Source organism: Lemur catta, chromosome 14 (genome assembly GCF_020740605.2).
Source record: "Lemur catta isolate mLemCat1 chromosome 14, mLemCat1.pri, whole genome shotgun sequence".
Lineage (NCBI taxonomy): Eukaryota > Metazoa > Chordata > Mammalia > Primates > Lemuridae > Lemur > Lemur catta.
This window is the reverse complement of record NC_059141.1, coordinates 7,728,089-7,751,301: the sequence shown is the minus strand read 5'-3', so window position 1 is coordinate 7,751,301 and position 23,213 is coordinate 7,728,089. Positions and strand designations below refer to the sequence as shown.

The 23,213-nt window shown below is 49.9% G+C and overlaps 1 protein-coding gene across 5 annotated transcripts in view; it reads left to right on the top strand.

Moving 5' to 3' along the window:
* Window positions 1-18,213, top strand: part of TACC2 (transforming acidic coiled-coil containing protein 2) — a 172,721-nt gene extending 154,508 nt beyond the window's left edge. For 4 of the 5 annotated variants that reach the window (XM_045568332.1, XM_045568336.1, XM_045568335.1 and 1 more), the window contains 8 exons: window positions 502-591; window positions 6,766-6,909; window positions 7,328-7,404; window positions 10,383-10,426; window positions 15,318-15,478; window positions 15,740-15,846; window positions 16,211-16,331; window positions 17,668-18,213. In XM_045568332.1, coding sequence (XP_045424288.1) covers window positions 502-591; window positions 6,766-6,909; window positions 7,328-7,404; window positions 10,383-10,426; window positions 15,318-15,478; window positions 15,740-15,846; window positions 16,211-16,331; window positions 17,668-17,733 — 810 coding nt within the window. In that variant the 3' untranslated portion in view covers window positions 17,734-18,213. The remainder of the gene's footprint in view (window positions 1-501; window positions 592-6,765; window positions 6,910-7,327; window positions 7,405-10,382; window positions 10,427-15,317; window positions 15,479-15,739; window positions 15,847-16,210; window positions 16,332-17,667) is intronic. The other variant, XM_045568334.1, reaches the window with a different exon arrangement.
* Window positions 18,214-23,213: the final 5,000 nt, after the last annotated feature.

The following is a 23,213-nucleotide window of genomic DNA, read 5'->3' as shown; positions in this document are numbered from 1 at the left end:
GAGATAACATCTGGGCTCGGTCTCGCATACGGGACCAAAAACAACGATCTACTCTGTGCTTTAAATTTGACAACTTAATTTGATATCCCCTAGACTAGGACGTTCAGAGCAAACCTAGAGAGATTGGTCACAGCCATTTGAGAGACGCAGACTCATTCATGGAAATTGTTGGCCCACCTTACGTTACAAAACAAGAGGAAAGAAATCAAAGAAAACAGTACAGGAAAAATTTTGATCCCACTGTGAAAATCATTTCATATTCAACTGCGTAATACTTCCCAACATGCATTCAAGAGGGCGATTTTTGAGAAAAGGAAATTAAATACTTAATTTCATGATCTGCTGAGGTGTTAATTGTGAGAGAAAGGTGGAGCGTGTGTTTTTCCCGAGTACCTGTCATGACACATGTACGTGGCACATTCATTTCTTGGATGTGGACAACATTGACGTCTGTCTCGATGCATTTCCCTGCGGTTTGCTTGTGCCCCGGCCCGCGGGCAGGAGGAGTTAGAGTTTGCCGTCATGCGGATAGAAGCCCTGAAGCTGGCCAGGCAGATTGCGCTGGCTTCCCGCGGCCGCCAGGACGCCAAGGTACCGGTTTGCCGCTGCAGTGCGCTGCCTCCTGAGAATGTCGTGTGTGCCGCTGTGGTCAGGAAGCTGCTTTGCTAACCACCCATCAGGCAGGCATTGTCGGTGTCCGACAAAGTGCCGTTTCCAAAATGCTGCAAGCGGAACTCTTGTATAAATACACGCTGAGCACATATCTATTAATAGGATCTATTTAACTCAACAGTGAGGGAACCGGGAGGGCGGTGGTGCTGGTTAGAGATGGAGGAGAACATGAGAAAGCAATGTTTAGAGTCAGTGGGGCGAAGGAGGCTAGAGTGAGATTGCAAGGTGAGATAGAAAACTAGTTAGTGCTGACTTAACAGAGTAGAGAAAAAGATCATAACCTTGAGGTTATTTTTTTCCCTCTACAGATAGCATTTGCTTCTCTACTGAACAAAAATAATTTGTAACTTTTCTATTTTGTACAAGTTAACATGTAAATTTAGTGAGAGTAGTCCCTCATCAATAATAACTAGTACATGAAACCGAGACATGATGCTCTGGACCAGGGCTTAGCAATCCTTTCTGTAAAGGGCAGAGAGTAGATATTTCAGGTTTTGCTGGCAGAAGTCTCTGTCCCAGCTAGTCAGTTCTGCCACTGTAGTGCAAAAGCAGCCTCAGACAGTGTGCAGATAAAAGGTGTGACAATGTTCCAGTAAAACCTTTTTTTTTTTTTTTTTTTAAACTAAAAAGGGCAGCACGCATTTGGTCCGTGGACAGAGAGAGTTTGCCAACCCCTGCTTTAATGTGGGTGTGATACTGACAGGGCATGTGGAGATCTTTTTGCCTGGCTTCCAAGTTTGGGGTAATTTTTCTTAACAGTTTGAGTGGCTGCTGCTGTTGACGTGCAAACGTGTGTCATTCCTGGGCCCTTGCCCCACCTGAGGTGCACAGCCCAGTGAGCCTGGTGTGTCAGACCAGGGCTGGACCCACCTGTGTTCTGTGGCTTTGAACCAGTTAGGGAAACTCTCTGGGTCTCTCAGTTTTTCCATCTGTGAGATGAGGCCAGTACCAGCGAGTCTGCAGGTTGCCTTGACGACTGCAGACCGCGGGGGTGCAGAGAGTGGCTCTGTGCCTGGCGCATAGTAGGTGTGCAATGGAAGCTGCTGCTGTTGGCTAACACTGCACTCTTGCCTCTGTTGGTCAGAGGCTCCCAGCATCTCTCCTGAGCAGTTGCATCTGGGTCTCAATTTACAGATGGGAAATGGAGCCACGTGCCGGCAGTTTACCAGCCTGGTGGGGACTAGAACTTGGGTCTATAAATGGGAGCCACGACCTACCTGTGTCGGGAAGCAGCTCATCTGCAGAGGGGGCAGTGGCGTCTCCACTTCTTGTGCTTGGTCCAAGAGTGGGAGTTCCAGCTGCTGCTCCTGCCTGGAGGGCCCCACTTGTCCCCCTGGCTGGAGCTCAAAGGGAGACCCCTCCCAGAGACAGAAGGTGCCCACGCTGTGGATGTCCAGATTGGGGTCAGGGGGACCCAGGGCAGGGGCAAGCATATAAGCACAGACTGGTGATGTCCTTGTTCTTGTTGCCAAACCCTAAACTTAGGTTGAATTTCCATGAAAGTGAGATTTTTAGAAAGCATTGAGCAGTGAGGATTTTTTTTCCTGCTACTAGATTTATTTCTCACTATCCTTGGGAAGTGGCTTAAAGACAGAATGAATTGCCTGAAGTTTGGCCTTTATAAATAAGGTATATTCCTGTCCGGAAGTTTGAGGCAGAGCTGAGAATGTTCTGACGAGTAGTTGAGACTGGGTATGACGTGTGGCGAGTGTCTCGGAGCACCTGCCTCCTTCCTCTGGGAGCCTGCCAGAGACAGCCGTCCCCAAATACCAGCCAGGAGAGACTTTCTGCCAGTCACAACTTGTTCTCAGCCCATGTGTCCCAATTTTGATTTAGAAAATAATGTCATATTGATCCACCGAGCATGGATCAGAGAGACGGTGCAAGCCACCCTCTGTACTTCACAAGTGCACGCTCAGAGAGATGTTCTGTTGGCTAGAACCATCTTGGAGAGTAAGGACATTTTTCTCTACCTTAGTACCTTGTATTGCTTTGTAAAAAGTACAGTATTGGACGTCTGTGGCCCATGGGAACTAGATGCTGTTCCTGCAGCTCAGCAGCCCGAGGGTGAGCCGTGGCCTTACCCCACCGTGTTCCTTTGGGTTCCTTTTCCACACAGACCCTGACTGCCCTGCGCTGCAGTGGAAACTGCTCACACAGACCGGCAGCCGCGTATCCAGTTGGCCCATTTTTGTGCCCACGTATTTCAGCTGCAGGTGACACGGCCCAGTCTTTTTGGCAGCACGGTCATAAGCTGTGGCTAACACAAAAATGAAATCACTTGGTATGAAAAATATCCTATCGAGGGGATGAAAACCAGCATGAAAAGGAGGTGGGGGAGTTTGCCCGTTATTCTTTAGAGCAGCTTCTACTTGCATTTCTCTTTAGACTGACAGAGAGCCCGGTCGGCCTTCGAAGAACTACAGCGGAGTTTTCTCCGTCTCGTTAGACGTTAGAAATGAGGAGAAGTCCACAGTGGCAGGGGTGTCAGGCTACAGCCTCATTGTCACTTGCCTTCCATGTGCTTCTGGACACACTGAGTTTGGTTGCTTGTGTCCTCCTGGGGTGAGACTAACCAGGATGAATTTGGATGAATTTGACCCTCTCCAGGTTGGATAAGACCCCGAACGGCAGTTAACTCGTGCGTGTAACAGATGCTGGTTGTGATCCCTGAAGCTGCTGGCCTTTCTGGATGACAGGGACCCAATACGCAGACTGAGGCATGAGGTCACACAAACAAGCTTTGGGAAGGGAGCAAGTCCTAGCAACAGGCACCCTGGGAGGGAGATTGGTGTCAGCCCCCCTTGTCTGACTCCTCTGCGAGTCCTGGCTTAGGAGGGCCGGACGCCTAGATTTTACATGACTGGGAGAAGGAGTTGGGTCTGGGGCAACCTGTGTTGTTGGCGAGCAGCCTGTCACCACATACTGTGTCTCCCTGTCCCCCTCCAACATTTAATGGTGGTTCAAAACAAGGGCCACCTGATGCCTGAAAGCCATGACAACAGCCCAAGAGGAGTGGCAGGGGACCAGCTCCTGAGCATCCGCATGTTTGACCGTCTGGAGAATCTGTGGCCATTGCCCAGAGGCCCCTGAGGACCGTGAGGCCGGGTCTGGACTGGGGGTGGGTGGTGGGGCCTTCCCGGAGAGGGCACAGTGCTGAGTACCTTACCCGTGTTTTCGGCTCCTGGGCTTGGGCACCTATGCTGGGACAGGGCGGCACCCACTCTCCTGCCCAGATGGCGGCACATGGCTTGGGCATCCCCCCATGCACCTAGCCTGTGTCCATGCCCTGTGGCCTTAGCCTAGGTGGCTGTCGTCTCCCCAGCTAACCAAGACTCCCGGTCCTCACCCCTCTGTGGCCCCCTGGCCCTGCTCTCCCAGCCTCGGATCTGCAGGTGCCCCCCCAAGAGTTGGCCTCTGATGGCTCCTGGGGTCAGGAATCCTGCCACAGTGCCCAGCCCCTAGCTGACAGCCAGAAGGACCCCAGGCACAGGCCTGCATGTCTGAAGGGGGTGTGATGGTGGCCAGGGGCTCTGGCGGGACCCAGGACGTAAGGAGTGAGCTGGAGGTTGGAAGTTGGTTGCAAGGCCTGTGCTTTCTGGGTTGTGGTCGTTTTACGTTTCAATTTGTGATTCTAGTGGCTTTTCTTGCCCCTGGAAAGTAGCAAGTGGGGGATTATGTGAGAGAAACAAAGCTTAATCTAAAAATATCTGATCTTAAAATATCAGGGAGAGACAAACCTATTAATTTCAGTTAACAATTCTTGGTTGTAAGAAAAAACCAGGGTGTGTACAATGAATTTCATTAACACGCAGACACTCAGGCAGTAATTCAAGTGGGTTCTGAAGTCATCTGTTTCTTTATTGAAAACACCAGGTGGCCTGGGTGGAGGCGACAGCGGATCACTCTGTAGGGTGGTGTCCGCTTGCATTCACTTAGAAGGCTCAGTATTTTATTGACTTTTTCACTCCCTTTCTTGTTTTACAAAGGACTCTGGGCAGCTTAAAGAGCATTAATTCCTTCCTTGGTCACATTCAGTTTCTGCCCAGTATGATAAAGTTAGTCTTAATTAAATCCGTTTTCATTTGCGCTAAGGCAGCCAGCTTCAGAACTGAATCTCACTCTGGAAGAACTTTTGGCCAAATCTCTCAGATCTTCCATTTTTTTCATCTTCAGAAGGACCAGGCTGAATTTGATGGGGTCTAATTTTCTTCTCATTTTGAGATTTTCTTGTTCTCACTTTTTGAAGAACACATTTACTTTAAGAGTGATAGGAACAGGTTTTTTTTTTTTTAAATCTTTTTCAGAATTTTGTGTTTATGAATTTTCTCCAAAGGACAAATACTGAGTCTCCGTCTCTCGGTGTAATTTTCCAGCTACTTCCCGAGAAGTTCCCTGGGTGAGATGCAGAACTGTGAAAAACATTTCCAGACAGCAGCGGTCATGTGCAAGGGGCTCTGGCCCTGTGGACTGTGGTGTCGTTCTGCTCAGGGCTGCGGACCTGTGTTCTTTCTGGTCCAGTGTCCTGTAAACAGAGGCTGCTTGAGGGCCTGAGACTGAGAAGCGTGTGATACCCTGTGTTCACGTCAGCGAATCTCGGGTCTGGTTGAAGGGGGCTGTGCACTCCCGTCTCTGGCTGGCCGATCATTTGGGTCCCTCTTCAGGGTCAGCCTGAGAGCTCAAGGCCACGCAGGGCAGTGAAATCCAAGCAATCTGAGTTCTCTTCCAGGACAACCTAAACCGTGTAGTTCACCTTGCATGTATACAACTAACTATTGCTAACCCCGTCATCTCTGGTCCTATCCATTAAACTTCTACCTGCATTTCCTAAGCTACCTCCACCTCAAGTTCATTTCCCCTGGTGCAGTAGTAGGGTCAGCATGCCTGTTCCTGTCACTGAAGAGAGAAATGCTGCTGAGTGTCTTCAGGCACACCGTTCCCGGTTACCGTCGGCTCTTGAAGCCGCTGCCCTTTCTAAGTCCTCATCACGCCTTCCTCAAATCTCTGTCTGCTACACTGTGGTGTTCTGTTCACCACGGAATTTAGTCTCATGATTTCCCAGGAAGCAGTCCCACCCTGCCTGTTAGACCACCATTGCCACCCATTGATTTGACTCTAGTAACGAGGGTAGAGGCTCACCTTGGCAACCATGGCAGCGCCCCGAGGTTAATGCATAGGACTGAGAGTGCGGTTGGTTTGATGTTCCTTTTGCGGTAGAAGTAGACTGACAGCCCAGCTGTGCTGGTTGACAATGCTCCTAACACTGCATTTCAACTGTGTGGCAAATTGCTCAGCATTTTGTGCAAAGGAGAGAATGACCACAGAACCCCCTCACCCCTAGGAGGCTAGTTAGTGTCCTCTACAAAAGGCTGTAGAGCCTCAGACCAATGTCAGTGGGGTGGGGTGGGATGGTGGATTGTGTACTACTTGCTGAGGGTCTGATCGGCAGATGTGGATATTGTGTCATTACCCAGTTTTAAACTTTTCCATTGATGTAACAGACTTAAGGGCAACGTAACTCTTCACATCCAGAATCTCTCAGCTCGCTGAAGGTGACATTTGGTTAACAGCCACAGTAAGCCTTAAGCGTGGTGTGAATCACATCCTTTCAAATGGAGCTAAACAAACTCCCCCCAAATTGAAATGTGGGCAGTCTTACAAAACTGATCAAATCTGTGGTTATTCAAAACTAGCCAAACGTAGACTGGAATTCAACATTGTTCACCATCAAGATGTTGTTTTGGAAGTGGAGCCTTCTGGATAGCGACCTGGGTGCTTAGGTGCTACGCCTGAGTGGTTCGGCGTGTGATAAATGGCAGTGATACGCAGGCACCGGCCGCGCCTGACTGTAAGGCTCACAGGGGCCCCCGCCGTTAGCCCCTTCGTCCGCGGCACAGGTGCCGGGTGACAGATCTCCGCAGATTCAACCTGGCATTTTCCTGTTCATGAGTCTCTGCATTTTCCCATACTTTTGATGTTCTCCGTTTCAAAACCATACAACCAACCCATTCATGAGAAGATGAATGCTGTCCTCTTTGTCCTATGGTTAATGTTAACCCTTTTTTTTTTTTTAATTAAAAAATCATTCCACAGAGAGAGGCGGCTCACCCAACAGATGTCTCCATCTCCAAAACAGCCCTGTACTCCCGCATCGGGACCGCTGAGGTGGAGAAACCTGCGGGCCTCCTGTTCCCGCAGCCCGACTTGGACTCTGCACTCCAGATGGCCCGGGCAGAGGTATCGTGGCACGTGGCTTGGTCTCCCTGGGAAAGGAGCCTATTCCTGTCCTTATACATAAATACATATATGTGGTCCACAAAGCCAGTGTCTTTGCAGACAGACTTTCTCCTCTGAGCACTGCAGGCAAAAATGTGTGGCAAACCCTGGGCTTTGATCTTCCCAGGCACCATTGTTTAATGAATTCATAACAAAAAGCATGTTCCTTTCATTTGGTCCCCAGGGGGCACTGGGAAAGTCTGGTATCTGGCTTATTTCCTTCTCATGCGCAGGGAGGTTCTCTGAATGTAATTGTGGTTTGGCGTGGGAAGTTTTAATTCCACATTTATTCCCTGTCTCCTGGTCTTGGTCTGTGGATCACTCAGATCCAGATCCACTCCTTGGGGGTTAACCTTTCTCTTCTTCTCCCCGACACTAGATCATAACAAAGGAGAGAGAGGTGACAGAGTGGAAAGACAAATATGAAGAAAGCAGGCGGGAAGTGATGGAAATGAGGTCAGTTGTGGTGCTCGGCCACCCTGGGCGGGGGTGGGGTGCTCACCTGTGGCTGGATGATGCCGGAGCTGGTGTGGTCCGAGGAATAGCGTCTGCTGTAGAAGTTGTTCTCTTTTCTTTATGACATGGGCTCATATTTCTACAAAAGTGTTTTTAGTGTATTGCTATTATTAAAATAGCATGCACAAGAGTTCAAGAACGCGTTCAAAGAAATACACGTACAATGCAAAACAGATCCCTCCCCACCCAGCTTCCTGTCCCACAACCCACAGGTAACTGCTGTCCCGTTTCTGGTGGATCCTTTTAAGAATTTTCCATTTCTCGTCACAAATGTGTGAATGTATCTATCTCTACAGCCTCCCTTTTCCTCCCAAATGAATCAGGAAGTGCAGTAGACATAATTCTATACTCTTTTTTAACTTAACAGAGTATCTTGGACATACTTCGTACATCTCTACCTCCTTGTGTTTAATAGGTGCTTAACGGTCCATTGTACAGATCTAACATAATTAATTGAACCAGTCTCAGTGGATGAACGTTTAGAATGTTTCCTGACTTTTGCTTGAATGGTTTATTTTCATTTGTTGTATATTGTAATAGAAACACAGTAGCCACCACATATAGTGCACTTAAGTATAACGGTGGGTGCTGCTTTGTTACTAAAATCAGTTGCATTCCTGGCTACCATTTTAAGTAGCAAACTATTAGGTGATCATAGCCCCTGTTTTCTAGATCACAGTAGTATCTTCCTGAAAGCTCTCTTGTTAGTTTCTTCTTTCTGCTGAGGCTTTCTGTGTCTGCCTCTGGAGGTTAATCTTGCAGTGTGCTGGTTCACATTCAAATCGAAGCCCTGTGGTGGCATTATTTTTAAACCTCTTTCTTTTCTCTCTTCTTTTGGGGGGATGGATGGCTCTAGTTTTTTACCTGCACTGAAAATGAGGTAGGCCATCCTGGGAAGGCGGGAAGTTCTGTCTCTGATTCCTTCATCCTCCTTGGGAGAAGTTGTGCCCATGGGGCCCAGGGAGTGCTGTGAACCAAGGGATGTGGTAGAATTTCAAGATGTCACCAGCTAGTTCAGCTGCACTGGTATTTGATGGCCTGAATGTCAGCCTGTTGGCCTCTGGAGCCAGACCAGGTGAAAGTGAGACACTGCTTCCCAGCTGCTTTGGGCATGTTACTTAACTGTGTGCCTCACTTTCCCTGTCTGTAAAATGGGGGTAAATAGTAGAGCATAGGGTTTATGTACAAAGGCTCCAGAGTCCAATGCCTGGATTCACATCCTAGCTGTGCCACTCAGTAGCCCTGGGATCCTGGAAAAGTTTCTGAAGCACCTGATGCCCCAATGTCCCCATCAGTAGTACTGCTGGGGACAGTGAGTGACCTCTCGCAGGGTCATTGTGAGGGTAAAGTGGAAAAACAGCACAGCCAAAGCACTTTCAGGTCCCTGGTCTCCCCCCAGTTCTGAAAGAACACGTCCCTTCCCTCTGTTTCCTCGGCAGTGATGGGTTTAGATAGGGCATCCTCAAAGATCCATCATGGTTTCGTGATTATGGGATGCGGGGAGGTGTTTAATCACAGAAAACACAGAAGTGTTCTGTGTAGGATTCGGGAAGAACCCAAGTGGGCTCATGTCGTGGTTACCTTTCTTGCTGTGAGTCTGTCCTTGGGTGAGTCACTGCCTTTGAGACCAAGCTTGAGAACCCAGGGACAGAAACCCAGAAGTCTGTGCGGCCTCAGAGCTTTGCAGAGTGCTCTGCTTTTGTTTCCCTTTTACCCTCATTGAATTCCCCCTACAGCCCTGAACATCACGCAGGGGTGGGGAACCTACGGCCTTTTAATAAGTTTTGTAAAATTTGGATTCAGTCAAAAGGCCACAGTCAAGGATCCAGAAGGCCACACGTGGCCCCAAGGCCTCAGGTCACTGTGCCAAGGAGTCAGTGGAGCCCCCAGCACCTGTGAACAACTTGCCCGGAGCCACACAGCTAGGAGAGGCGCATCGGCTGGAGCCCAGACGTCCTGACCCAGGGGACTTTGTAGTCCTCTGTCATCAGGGTCCTGGATCTCTGGCAATGAGCAGCTCTTGGTTCTCTTGTAGGGAATGATTATTGGATAACGGAGATGAAACCCTTAGTCTGTTTGAGAGGTTTTTTCCAGAAGATTGGCCTTGGAGGGGAGGGCTTCTTCACATGTCGGTCCTTTCACTTGGGGGCAGCTGTGAGGCAGTACTACCAGCAGGAGATCTTAGTGCTTTTGTGCAGCTACTGTTTATTGAGGCTACCCAAGAAGTGCTACTTCAGGCCCATCCCCTGCTTTGTAAACGCAAATGAGAAGTGGCGTCTGGGCCTTGAGGAGCTTCTACTCCAGTAGCAGATAAGACTCATGTTCAGTGATGCCAGATGTATGAGATGCTTTGGAAGAAGATAAAATGTTATGGAGTTCCTAGGAGAAATCAGGGAAAGCTTCCTGGAGAAGAGAGCATTTGAAGTGGACCTTGAAAAACAGACTATGAGAGGTAGAAATACAGAGGGGAGGTGAACAACGTGAGCAAAGACATGGGGGTGAGAAAGCCCAGCGCAAACACGAAATCATTTGTTCTCACTGAGCCCCTCTGTTCATGAGATGGCATGGAAAGATGTAAGACTGATGAGGGTGGCTGGGCCCAGACACACTTAGAAGGCTTCGATTGTGGGGCTGTAGGTTTGGCCTTATTTTTTCCCTTAGTGGGCAGTGGGGGATGTTGAAGATCTTGCCGGGGGTGGTGTGTTCAGAGCTGCGCACTAGGAAAATGAACCTATTTAGGTGCACAGGGAGAGGGCTGAGGGTGGAGGTGACCCTGGAAGTGTGAGCCCAACCTTGACAGATGAGGCCTGTCCTGCTGGACACTGGTCAGGCCCTTGATGTCCAGCACCGGGGCCCCTGTGTGAGGCTGAAACCCCTCCTACTGTCATGGCTCCAACGTGTTTTTACTTGTCTTACAGGAAAATAGTGGCCGAGTATGAGAAGACCATCGCTCAGATGATAGGTGGGTATCCACAGGCCTTCCCTGACGTTTCTAGACCGTGGGGAGGCCCTGGACGATGGGAGGCTCAGGTGGGCTCCTTGTGGAGCGTGGCGTCCTTCAGGGAGGGACCAAAGCATCTCAGCAAACGGGACCTTGCTCCAGGGCACAGAGCCTAGACCTCCTGGGAACACCTGCTGGAATGTGCCGTGGCGTTATCCACACCATGGGAAACCGTGGCAGTGAGCTCAGTAGCTACCATTTGAGCTGGCCAGGGACTGTCCACCTCATGGGCAAAGAGATTTGAGCAGGTTCCTGGGATGTTTGGGGGCCTTTTTTTGCTTATGAGAGTAGGAATCAAATCCCTAGTCCCTAATTTAGTTTAGACTCAAGGGACAAAATACTTCACTCAGCCTTTACGTGAGGGTCTAGGCCAAGGATGGTGGACCGTGGGGTGATTGCCCGGCCCCCTCCTCCTGTGACTGCAACAGACCCTATTCACGAGTCACAGCACTGTTTCTCACTGAGGTTGGACTCTGCCTCAGAATCCATCTTAACACAGCACCCTTGGCACCCAGTACTGACGGATTGCTTTGGCCCACAATAAAAAAAAAAAAAAAGGTCTCAAGTTATTCGTTTCCCACACCTAGGCCTTTTTTTTCTTTTTCTTTTCTTTGCTTTCTTTCTTTTTTTTAATAATGAGAAAGATCTTTGCAGAAGTTCCAAGCCCAAGGTTTTATGCCAGTGATCACTATTCAGAAATGATGTTATTATGATTCTTGGAAGGGAAGTTTGCATGTTTATCCATCTGTCTGTCTATTTATTTGCTTAGGGTTCATGATAATCGGTTTTTTAAAAATTCTTTTGTCCTAAGGACTCCAGGTCACTGCAAACCATAGTTTGTGTGTCCAAGCTTGACACTGTGCTCGTACGTGGCCCGTCTCTCAAACGTTTGGATGTATGAGTCATATCACACCTCTAGCTTGTCCCGAGATAAATGTAACAGTAGCGCTGAGAACAGTGAAGAGGCCAACAGTTGAGTGCTTTCCACGCAAAGGAGCTTTCGTTTTGATTTATTATAATAAAGCCCATTCTGGTGTTTCTGAGGTTCAGCTTCATGGTGCCTGCTTTCCATCAAAATGAAATTTCTTTATTAAATTGTTATAAAAATTTATGAACACATGGATGAGATTTTTAAAAAAATTTTAAACTCTTGGAGTTGAAAATGCTGATAAAAATGTTCAGGATGAAGGATTTACGTCTTCCAATATGCAATATTTGGCAAGTGGAGCACAACCTTTTGGCCTCCTTGGAGTCTTGGGATGTGACAACATCACTCAGGCCTACCATGGCTGATCTGGAAACCACCTGCTCCATCTGAGAGTCGTATATAGTTAGTTTTGCCCTTGGTGCTGACATTTCAGCAAACGTTGAAGTGGAGGGAAAGGCTGTGAGCTTGTGCTCGGAGAGAAGGCTGCCCAGAGCCATCTGTCATTGCTCAGCTGGCAAAGCTGATACAAACAGATGTTCCCTCTTGAGAATTAAAAGCGTGAGAACCTCTCTAGTTGGCATAAGTGGCCTGTCCTTGTCGTGACAGAAAGATTACTCGACTCTCAGACTTTCCTCGGAGAATATTTGTAGGTGAGAGCAGTTGGGACATGTTCATCCTAGACAGTCGGAAGTGTGGGTGCAGCCCCTTTGGGCATTTTCCTGTCCTGGGGAGCACTCCGGGTGGGTAGGTGGACCAGCAGCCACACCTGGGGCAGCATTGTCACACAGGGAGGGGTCTCACTGGGCATCTGTTCCTCACTTATCCATTCATCATCCTCTTCGTCATCTACTTTTCCAGAGCTTTTCTCATCAGAAAGGTGGCGGGTCTGTGGTTGTCATCCTCAGTCAGTGTTGCAGGTCATTGATTAAGGCCACCGTCGATTTCAAGGTCCTCCTGTCCTTGTGGAAGACAGCAGAGGGCTGAGGCACGGCTGGGACTCTCGGTAGCTGTGGGCAGGACGTGCCTTCTCTCTGGGCAGGTCTGAGTCTCTCCGTACGTGGAACCAGGCCGCATCTCTCCGCATTTGCACGCACCTAAGCAACAGCCTTTATGGAAGGGGGAACTCGGCCCGGAGAGCTCAGGCAGGACCAGAGTGAACCTGATAGTGTCCTGAGGTTAAAACCAGTCCCCCCGACGCCTGCTAGCTCTCCCTGGCCCAGGGCTTCCACACGAGGTTCACAGATGCTCCTCACCAGGGTGTCATCATCTTGCCATTATCGTTCATTCTCATCAAGGGTTACTAAAAAGAATATGTCTTATTAAGCTGAAATACTGATTATTTAGCATTCAGAACAAAAAGAGACTTCTGTGCTTTCTGCATTCCAGGTTGTTGCAATTGATTTTTTTCTGCTTTCCTAACAACTGCCCTGATTATCTGTTTTGCTTCCATTTTCTGTTGCTGCTTGCCCTTTGCTTGCAAAACAAACAGGCAAGCCCGGTAAGTAAACGCTTTCCCTTAATCCGACACCTGCCCATTGCAACCCTCCTTTGTTTGTTTGTTTGTTTTTCTTTTTTTGTTCTTTTTGCTTCTGTGTGTTTGCCGCATTTCCCATGCGATTTAATGATGTTTTGCCTGAAAAGCCAGAAAAGTCTTCAGGGGCATTGTTTTGTTGTCAAGTCTAGACTGCCTTCGGTTTAAGGCTGATTTCCTAGTTTGAAGAACCTAACTGCATTTGTCATTTATGAAAAGATTTGTGAAGCATTCTTGCCTCCTCAGTCTCCTGGGAACTGGGCAATTCTACTGTTAAAAGGGTTGGGGCAGGAGGAAAGGAAACCTGAGCAAAGTCTTGGGTCCAGGAAATCAGATGAACTTGGTTTGATAAATGGCTCCTTTGCCAAGCCAAGTGAAATGTATACGTGGGCTCCAATCAGCCCAGAATGTACATTGTGCAGCGTTCTGGGAACTGAGGAAGCAGCTAAAATGCAAAGAATAAAACAAGCATTTGATTACTAGTGAGACTTTGAAACACCGTTTCTTTAGGAGTCTAGGTGGAGCAAGCAGATTGCTAGTGACTCTTATCTCTCTGTGTGTTAAAAACCTCCCCTTCACTGGTCACTGTGACACACTGTCATCCTGATGCAGGGGTGACTGTTTTGGGGTTCATTATGGACAATGATGCTGTTGATAATGGGCACTGATGTTGGGCACTTCCTAGGTGTCTAGAGCTTTATATACAGGCTCATTTAATCTTCCCCCAAATGCTGTGAGATATAAATACTGTTGTCCCCTATCTCAGGTGAGGACGCTGAGACAGAGTTTAAAACCCTGCTCAGTGTCACACAGCTGGGAAGTGTCAGAGACAGGATTCAAACCAGGGCAGTCGGGCTCTGGTGCCTCTTAGCCACTGCCCTGGGCAGCTCCAAGCTGCTGGTAGTGAGAGCTCTTGGGAGAACTGTGATCACAGGGGCAGGGCTGGAGGGGGGGGCCTTTAGGCATCTTCCAGGCCGTGGGTCTCCAGGCAGTGTCCCTGGACCTGTAGCATCTGTCTGCGTCACCGGGGAGCTTGTCATGATGCAGATTCTCCACTAGAGAGAATGAAGATGAGGCATTCTTGCGGGGGGGAGGTGACATGGGATCGGAGACCTGAGTGGATGGCAGGGAGCCCCGGGAAGCCTTGGGGCAGGACCACCTGGGGTGTTGGAGGACTTGGTGGCTGGAGCGGAGCGGCCAGGGAGGAGGGTAGAGGGCAAGCAGGTGGGCGAGGGTTTGGATTTCGTTCCCACGCAGGAGTGCGGTGGTCTGCTCTGCTCTTCGGGGAGCTCAGGCTGGCTGCTAGGTGTGGCTTAGGGACAGTGAGTAGAGCGGGCAGCATGGCCCCGACACATGGCAGGGTCCCGGGAGCACCGCTGCTGCTGTCCTTGTCACGGCGATTTCCAGATGTGATCTGTCCTGTGGCAGCCAGCCCTCGGAGTCAGTACCGGGCAGCGGGCAGCCCCCTCCAGGTGACAGAAAGGCCTGCCGAGCTCCCTCCCCAGGAGCTCTGAGCGGGGCCTCTCCCTTCCACACTCCGCTGTCACCAAGAGAGCAGATGATTCCTCGCTCACCTGGCCCACCTGGGCCCGGGACGAATCAGCACAGAGGGTGCCATGCGGTAGGGGCCTGTTTTATGTAGAGTAGTCAGAGAAAGCCTTTTCCATAAAAAAAGTGATTTTTCTAGACATTTGGGGCAGATTATTCACTTGGGCTGGCCAAGGGCCAGAGAGGTGGGGTAGAGGACAGAGCCGCTCTGAATTGTGCCAAAATTGCATTCTTTCGCACATCATGGAGAAACTCACTTTGACAGGAATAGCTCCACGTTTCTTGGAATTAAGACACTTGCTGTATTAAAGAAGCTGTCAGTTTCTATGTGAAATAATAGAATTTCAGAGGAGACAGTTTTGTGGGCTTTGGATTTCCGGGGTGTTTTAAGGATTTCTGAAGACCTGCTGTCTTGGTAATTCGTAAGCAGGCCCACCCCCCAGCCCAGACCCCAGCACCCTTCAATCTCACCCCAACACAAAATGCAGTGATGACGTCTTCCTTTTTAGTTTGCGGATCATCTGTTTGCTGTCAACAACCACATAGAATCCCTGGGGGCTACGTTATAGATTTGTAAGGGGCTACGTTGATCGGGTTAAAGACTATTGGCTAATTTCCACCCCATGTGAGACTGCACAGCCCGGGTCTGGGATGCAGGGCCGTGGGTTTCGTTCCTTTAGAGACAGTCTGGGAGGGCTCCGGGGCGTGGGTCCGTCCCCAGGAAAAGCCGGGGTTTGTGATGCCCCTGCCGGTCAGGCTGACTTGCGTCTGAGGCCTCTGCCGGCCCCAGAGACCCAGCTCTGACGTCGTGGGCTCCATCCTCTGGCTCCTTGTGTCTCTGCCAGAGGACGAACAGAGGGAGAAGTCGGTCTCCCACCAGACGGTGCAGCAGCTGGTCCTGGAGAAGGAGCAAGCCCTGGCTGACCTGAACTCCGTGGAGAAGTCTCTGGCCGACCTTTTCAGGCGATACGAGAAGATGAAGGAGGTCCTGGAAGGCTTCCGCAAGGTGGGTGTGGGTCCGGGGGCAGAGCAGGAGGCTGGACGTGTGGGGTGGAGACGGGGGAGCAGGTTGGGAGAGATCGTGGGGAGCCCCAGGGCAGGGGTTAGGGGTTCTGAAGTCCATCGTGAGCCACCCGTGAAGCGGGGTCCTGGAAGGCCGGGAGGCGGATGTGGCTGCCTGGGGTTAAACCTGCGTCCGAGAGTTCTTGGGGTTCCCGGCACTCCTGGGCCTTTCTCCTCATGGACTCAGCCTCCTCTCTGGTGTCAGAATGAAGAGGTGCTGAAGAGATGCGCGCAGGAGTACCTGTCCCGCGTGAAGAAAGAGGAGCAGAGGTACCAGGCCCTGAAGGTGCACGCAGAGGAGAAACTGGACAGGTAAAGCCACGGGGTTCTGCTCCCTCGGGCCACTCGGCAGCCCCTACCCAGGCGGGCGGGGAGCTCCACAGGCACCGCTGATGCAATCAGTATGCAGTTTTTGATAAGACTCATGCGGAGGGCACACTCTCGTCATCATCTCGATAAGTGGAGGACGCGCGTTGTAATGTCCAGGGTGCCCAGGCACCTTGGCATCACGGAGTGGAGTTGGGTGTGAGGGTTCTGGGCCTCTGCGCTCTGGCTCCAGTTGAAGGGAGCTGGGGCCAGACCAGACCATTGTCCCTGCCCGGAGTTGGGAGGCGGCAGGGGCCTCTGACGACCTACAAGGAAGGGTGATAATGTGGGGGCTCCCTGTTCCCGCCAGGGCCAATGCTGAGATCGCCCAGGTCCGAGGCAAGGCCCAGCAGGAGCAGGCCGCCCACCAGGCCAGCCTGCGGAAGGAGCAGCTGCGGGTGGACGCCCTGGAGAGGACGCTGGAGCAGAAGGTAACAGGACGGGGCAGCCTCCTGGCGTCCCTGGCCCACTGCCGCTCCCAAGGTCAAGTTTGTGGGTCATGAGCATACCCTTGTCTCCCTCCAGTTTAGTGCTAACCCCGAGACTGGCTTCCCTTCCACCTTTCCTGGAGTTGCAGCCTGCAGGGTGTTTGTTGCCATTTTCATTCATTTTCAGCATTCATTCTTCAAGCATTTATTAAGCACCTACAGTGAGTGTACCAGGTGTGGCGCTTGAACTCTGCATCCAGCGTGCTGACTGGGGAGTGGATGGGGAACCCACCAGGGCCCCGGCAGCAGCAACCAGCTGATGCAGAAAATGGGCAGTGCCGGGGCCTCCCGGTGTCCTCTAGTGTCATGGACGGGGGCATCTTCCCGAGCTCATTACCACGTACCCAGGTTTCCTGATTTTGGACCCAGTGCTCCATCCACTGTGCACACTGTCTCCCCGGGTGTCCGGTTGAGAAGCTCCTTCAGCCCAGGAGTGTCCCGTGAGCGAGGGCTCCCCCTCCCTGCATGTGTTCTTGAAGGGGGTATTTCCAGACAGGCAGCCCCATTCCAGACAATTTGCTGAGCCTTAGGAGTCCCCTGGGTGGTTGGTCACCAGGGTGTGGCATGAGGATCACTTGAAGCCACCTTGCGTCTGCTCCTGCCTCTCTCCGTGACCCTGGTATCCACAGCACCACCCATCTGGCATCCTCCTGACAGTGCTAGTGACCCTGTCCAAGTGGAACTGCTCAACCCTCCTTGTGCCATTTCTCAAAATGGCCACCAAAGGGCTCACCCCAGACCACTGTCACCTGTCACCTCTGATTACATCCTTCAGGGGCAAATAAAGGGAGAGGAACCACACCAGTTAATCCTCTCCTCTGTGCTGGTCCCTGTGCGAGGGAACTTTACATTTCTTACCTCATTTAGTTATCAGAAGGACAGATGTTATCACATCTTATTTATTTATTTACTTTTACTTTAAATAGATTTAGGAACTACAAGTTTTTTTTTTTTGTTACGGGGATGAATTGTATAGTGGTAAAGTGAAGTTAGTGTGCCGTCTCCAGAATACTGGACATTTTTTGATCCCCCATCATCTACATTTTAGACATAAGGAAACCAAGGCTCAGAGAGGTTGTGTAACTTGCCCGAAGTCACACAGCCAGAGCTGGGGTGTATCCTCAGGTTGTTTGGTTCCAAGTCATCTCTCTCACTGCTTTAGATAACTTTGGGCACACCAAGTGGCCTCGTGACCCCATCTCTCCCAAAAGCCCAATGTCCATTCTGATTGGCCAGACTTTTCAAACATCAGCAACTTCTATCTTAACTTCACTTTCAGAATAAAGAGATAGAAGAGCTCACCAAGATTTGTGACGAACTGATTGCCAAGATGGGGAAAAGCTAACTCTGAACCAAATGTCTGGACTTGACTGTTGCGTGCAATATGACCGTCGGCACACACTGCTGTTCCTCCAATCACGTGGACAGGTTCTGTTTTCACTTTTTCGTATGCACTACTGTATTTCCTTTCTAAATAAAGTTGATTTGATTGTATGCAGTACTAAGGAGACTATCAGAACTTCTTGCTATTGGTTTGCATTTTCCTAGTATAATTCATAGCAAGTTGACCTCAGAGTTCCTGTATCAGGGAGATTGTCTGATTCTCTAATAAAAGACAAATTGCTGACCTTGGCCTTGCCCTTTGTACACAAGTTTCCATGGTGAGCAGCTTTTGGATTTAATATGAACATGTACAGCGTGCATAGGGACTCTTGCCTTAAGGAGTGTAAACTTGATCTGCATTTGCTGATTTGTTTTTAAAAAAATGCATGTTTCAAATAAAATTCTCTATTGTAAATAAACTTTTTTCTTTGGATCTTGGCAATAAGTATGGCTACGATTTATTTTCTGGGAAGGGTTATGTCTTTTCTTGCCTTTTTAAATATTAGATTTGTCCTTTCCTCTGCCTGGGATTTAAATAACATTTCCTTCGTTACCGTGGCTGGGTTTGTAGGATGAAGCCAATGAGAAATATTGACTTGCTGCTTAAATAATTCAGTGAATGCATTGGATTAGCTTAGATTTGGTTTTTACAAAGCCTCTTTGGCTTTAGGCGGCAAATCTATTTTCTTTTATTGGGTCAAGGAAGCAGCAGGCTGTCACTCTTCCTGTCCAGTCCCTTTGTGTGTGAAGGTTAAGCTGTGACACGTCCTTTGCCCTCTGAAGGACGGGGGAAGGGCGAGCCATTGCTGGGGGGCAACTGAGCCACCCTGGAGATTAAACTAGCAACATGCCTGTGCAGAGTCCTTCATTGCTCCTGACTTGCTCGGGGGTCCGGGGTGCAGGGTTTGCAGATCTACACCTGTTTTTTCAGGGCTGTGCAACAAGTCACCACAAACTCGGCAGGTTCCAACAGCAGAAATTGATTCTCTCCAGTTCTGGAGGGCAGAGCCCCAAATCAAAGGATTGGTGAGGTTGGTTCCACCTGGAGGCTCCGAGGCGGAGTTCTGCTCCTGGCCTCTCTCCCGGCCTCTGCTGGTTGCTGGCACTCCCTGGCGTCCCTCGGCTTGTAGCTGCAACTCTCCAGTCTGCCTGTCCTCACATGGCCGCCGCCTCTCTTATAAGAAGCCCAGTCCTTGGATCTAGAGCCCATCTCAAATCCAGGGTGATCTCACTCAAGATCCTCAATTATATCTGCAAAGACCCTATTTCCAAACAAGGTCACATTCACAAGTAGAGGGATTGGATGTGGATGTATCTTTTGGGGGAACACCTGTGCCGGCGGGGTGTGTGGTGTGGGCCGTCAGCTTCAAAGCAGACCCAAGGCCCTGAGCTCGGCCGACCCTCTTCCTGCCCAGGCACAGTGGCTGCTCCCCCCACAGCAGGGCCACCCTGACCCCTCACAGAACAGGCCCTAGGCAGCCTCAGCTGTGGGAGGGCTGGGTGGGGTGGGGCCTCTCCTGGGATTTACAGGGTGGATGAAGCTCGGCTGTGCCAGGCAGCACTGAGGAGAGAGGGACGCTGCCTTTCGCCTGGCAGCTTGGTCTGTGGGGACGTGTGGCATCTTTGGGGCTCTGAGATTGTTTTATTTCTGCTACACTCTTGGGCTCCACCTGGCAGAGCCTACCTCTGAGAGAGAAGCCAGCCACTGTGCCACCGAGACCCTCACCCGACAGGCACCTAAGCCAGAGCAGGGGACCGCCCCCTCCCACTGCCAGCATCCTCCCGGCTATCGCACTGCCCTGCAGGGCCCAGCCATGACCCCTGACCCAGGGGCTCGCCTGCCTCGGCCAGACCCCTCTGCCCTCGCTCCGGACGCTGTCGACTGCATTCCCAGAACAGCCCAGACTCTGTCTCTGGGAAGCTTTAATTTTTCTTATTATTTAAGTAAAACATTTCTATTGCTAAAAAATTTAAAAAGCAGGTAAGGGGGGAAAAGACACAGTTATAATCTCCAAACCAAGAAACTGTTAATGTTTTTATGTGTATTTTTGTGCCTTTTTTCTCAGTCTGAAATATTGAATATTTATATTTATAAAAGCAGAATTATCTAGCGGTAATGCAGTACCATACCCTGCAGCCATTTGCAGTGTACGTGAAGTTTCATAAACTCTTTTCACCTAATGTTAATACTATAATGTGACCATCATGTGACAGTAAACTTCTATATCAATAAATACAGCTCTTCCTCGTCCTTTTGAATGGCTGCATAGCACTCTGTCGTACCAAAATGTATTCAACCAGCCCCCGCCGACGGGCATTTATATCACGTTCAGTGTTTTGCTATCATCACGCACGCTACGTGAGTATCTATTCATCTATGACGTGAGCACTTCTTTAGACTAAATTCTGAAGAGTGGGTCCCCTGGGTTTGAAGAGGTCACTGCACTCTAGCCAAAGACCACCGGCCCTGGCTGGGCTGAGCAAGTTGGGGTTGTCGCTGATCGCAGTGAGGCAGGGCACACGCCGGGAGGAGCCACTGAGGCCTCCGTAGGAGGCTGGGGAGGACTGGAGGACGCCGGCTCTGCTCTGTGCTGGATGCTGTCGGGACGCAGGAGATTCGAAGACCGGGTGTCTCAGCACATCTCACCCGGGAGAAGCGAGGACTGGAGTGAGGTGAGCTGTAACTGGTAAGAAGCGACAGGGTGGAGCTGGGTCTGGCCCGTGTGTGGCTGGCGTGACGGTCACGTTCTGTCTGTACGCAGCGGGCGTGTGTCACAGGCCGAGAGCCCTGCCTGGAGCTGATGATCCGTGAAGGCGTTTATGGTCAAGGCCCAGCTGTGCGGGGCAGCTTTCCCCTTTCTCAAAGGGCGTGCACATTTTACAGTCTGGGAAGCCCGCTGCCAAATACCGTAATGCTGAGGTTGTGCCACACACGGCTCCTCCCCTCCCTGCTCGGTAGTCTCTACCTTTGGGGTGTGTGACCCAGCTCTGGGCCGCTCTGTCTGCCTGGCAGCCCAGCCTGGTGTGGGCAGCGCCAGCCAGGGCTTGGCCTCGGGCTCTGTGCTTGCCCCCCCCCCACTAGCCGGCACTGCCCAGGTTGTGGCTCTGCCCCTGGGGAGGCACCTCCCCAGCCCTCTCTCCCTGGACACCTGTAGGGCCGTGTCAGAGAGCAAGGATGTGAGATGGGGAGGGCCCCACAAGAGAGGGCTGGGCTGGAGACAATTGCACCCTCTTCTTCCTTTACTCCCCCGGGGGCAACTTGGCAGGGAGCAGAGGGGAAGGCCCACCCCCGGTGCCTAGAGGCAGCACCTCGCCAGGGGCTGGACTGTAGGATCTCAGTTCTGCCACCTTCTGGCTGTGTGATCAGGGTAGGTCACTCACCCTCTCTGGGCCCAAGGCTGAGCATCCCTCCGTACCCATAGGGCCCAAGGCTGAGCATCCCTCTGTACTCACAGGGCCTCAGGGATCCATGTGGGTTGAGACATGCTTCTTGTCCTCCCACACTTACTTTGTCTTGTGCCGAGCACTCGTGCCTGCATGTGTTCATCCTTGGGATGCTGCTGAGGACATTATTTTGCTTTGCTGGGTGAGAAGCAGACACCTGACCTCCATCTGAGGCTCCTCCTCCCCCAGCAGCTTTGGGATTCTCAGCATTCTTAGGAGCTTGTTTGCCAAGTCAGCTGAAATCTTGAGCTTCTAACATTTTCCTCCTGGCTCAGCATTTCCTGGGTGCTGTCGCTGAGATGCTAAGGTCTTGTGAGGACAGAGTGGATGCCACGGGGAGGGAGATGGGAGAGAGGTGGCCACAGACGACCGTCAGAGCCCCCTGGGGATTTCTGTTCCAGGGGCTCAGTCCCTTGGCCGTGAGATCTGAGGGGCCCCGAGGCCATGCCAGGCAGTGTCCCCGCCAGACTCCTCCCACCCCAGGCTGGGAGTCCTGAAGAAAGAAGCCACCAGGGCTCTGCAGGGAACAGGTGAAGGAAGTGCCAGGGACAGTAAGAGCTGCCCAGCTCGCTGGCAACTTAATCTTTGGCCCTGGTGAGATGCTGAAGTTTCTTTTTTGAAATGTGAACAACATTTACTTAACAACTTCTGTTTCTTCCAATATTGTCATACTTTTTTATTATTATGGCTTAAATGTAAGAATATTTACCATTTTAACCATTTTTAAATGTACAATACAGTATTAACTATCTGTACATTATTGCACAACCGATCTCTAGAACGTTTTCATACTGCAAAACTGTAATTCCACACCCAGCGAACAACAGCGCCCCCTTCCACCTCCCCCACCTCCCTGGCAGCCGCCTTTCCATTCCCTGCGTCTGAGTTTCACTACTTCCGATGCTTTATATGCATGGAATCAAGCAGTAATTGTCTCTTTGAGGCTGGCTTAGTTTCACTTACATGATGTCCCCAAGGTTCAGCCATGTTGTAGCATATGACAAAATTTCCTTTTTTAAAAATTAAGGCTGAATAATATGTATTTTCTTTCTTTTTTAAATTTTTTATTCTTTTAAATTTTGGGGAAGGTGGGTAAAGACAGGATCTTGCCCATCTGGTTGTCCAGGCTGGTCTTGAACACTGGGACTACAGACATAAGCCACCACGCCTGGCCTCATATTTTCTTTATGTGTTCATCTGTCAGTGAGTGTTTGGGTTGCTTCCACTTATTGCTATTATAAATAATGCTACAATGACCATGGGAGTAGAAATATCTCTTCAAGATCCTGTTTTCAATTCTTTTGGATATATACTCAAAATGGGATTACTTGATCTATTTTAAATTTTTTAATAGTTCTATTTTTAACATTTTGAGGAAGCGCCATACTGTTTTCCATAGCAAATGCACTAATTTGTTTTCCTACCAATAGTGCACAAGGGTTCCAATTTTTCAACATACTCACCAACACTTATTTTTCTGTTTTTTTTTTTAGTGGCTATCCTAATGGGTATGTGGTGATATCTGATTGTGGTTTTGATTTTCATTTTTCTGATGATTAGTGATCTTGAGCATTTTTTAACATGCTTGTTGGCCATTTGTATATCTTTGGAGAAATGTCTGTTCAAGTCCCTTGCCCATTTTTTAAATCAGGTTATTTAGGTTTTGTTGTTGAGTTATAGCAATTTTTTTTATATATTCTGGAATTAACTCCTTATCAGATATATGATTTGCAAATATTTTCTGGCATTCCACATGTTTTTGCTCTGTTGATTGTTTCCTTTGCTCTGCAGAGTATTAAAGTCTGGGGTAGTCCTGTCTGTCTATTCTTGATTTTGTTGCCTGTGTTCTTGGTGTCATATCTAAAAAATCATTGTCATTCCAATGTGATGAAGGCTTTCCTCCTATGTTTTCTTCTAGTTTTATACTTTCAGGTCTCACATTAGTTCTTTAATCCATTCTGAATTAATTTTTGTGTCTAGTATAAAATAAGGTCCAAC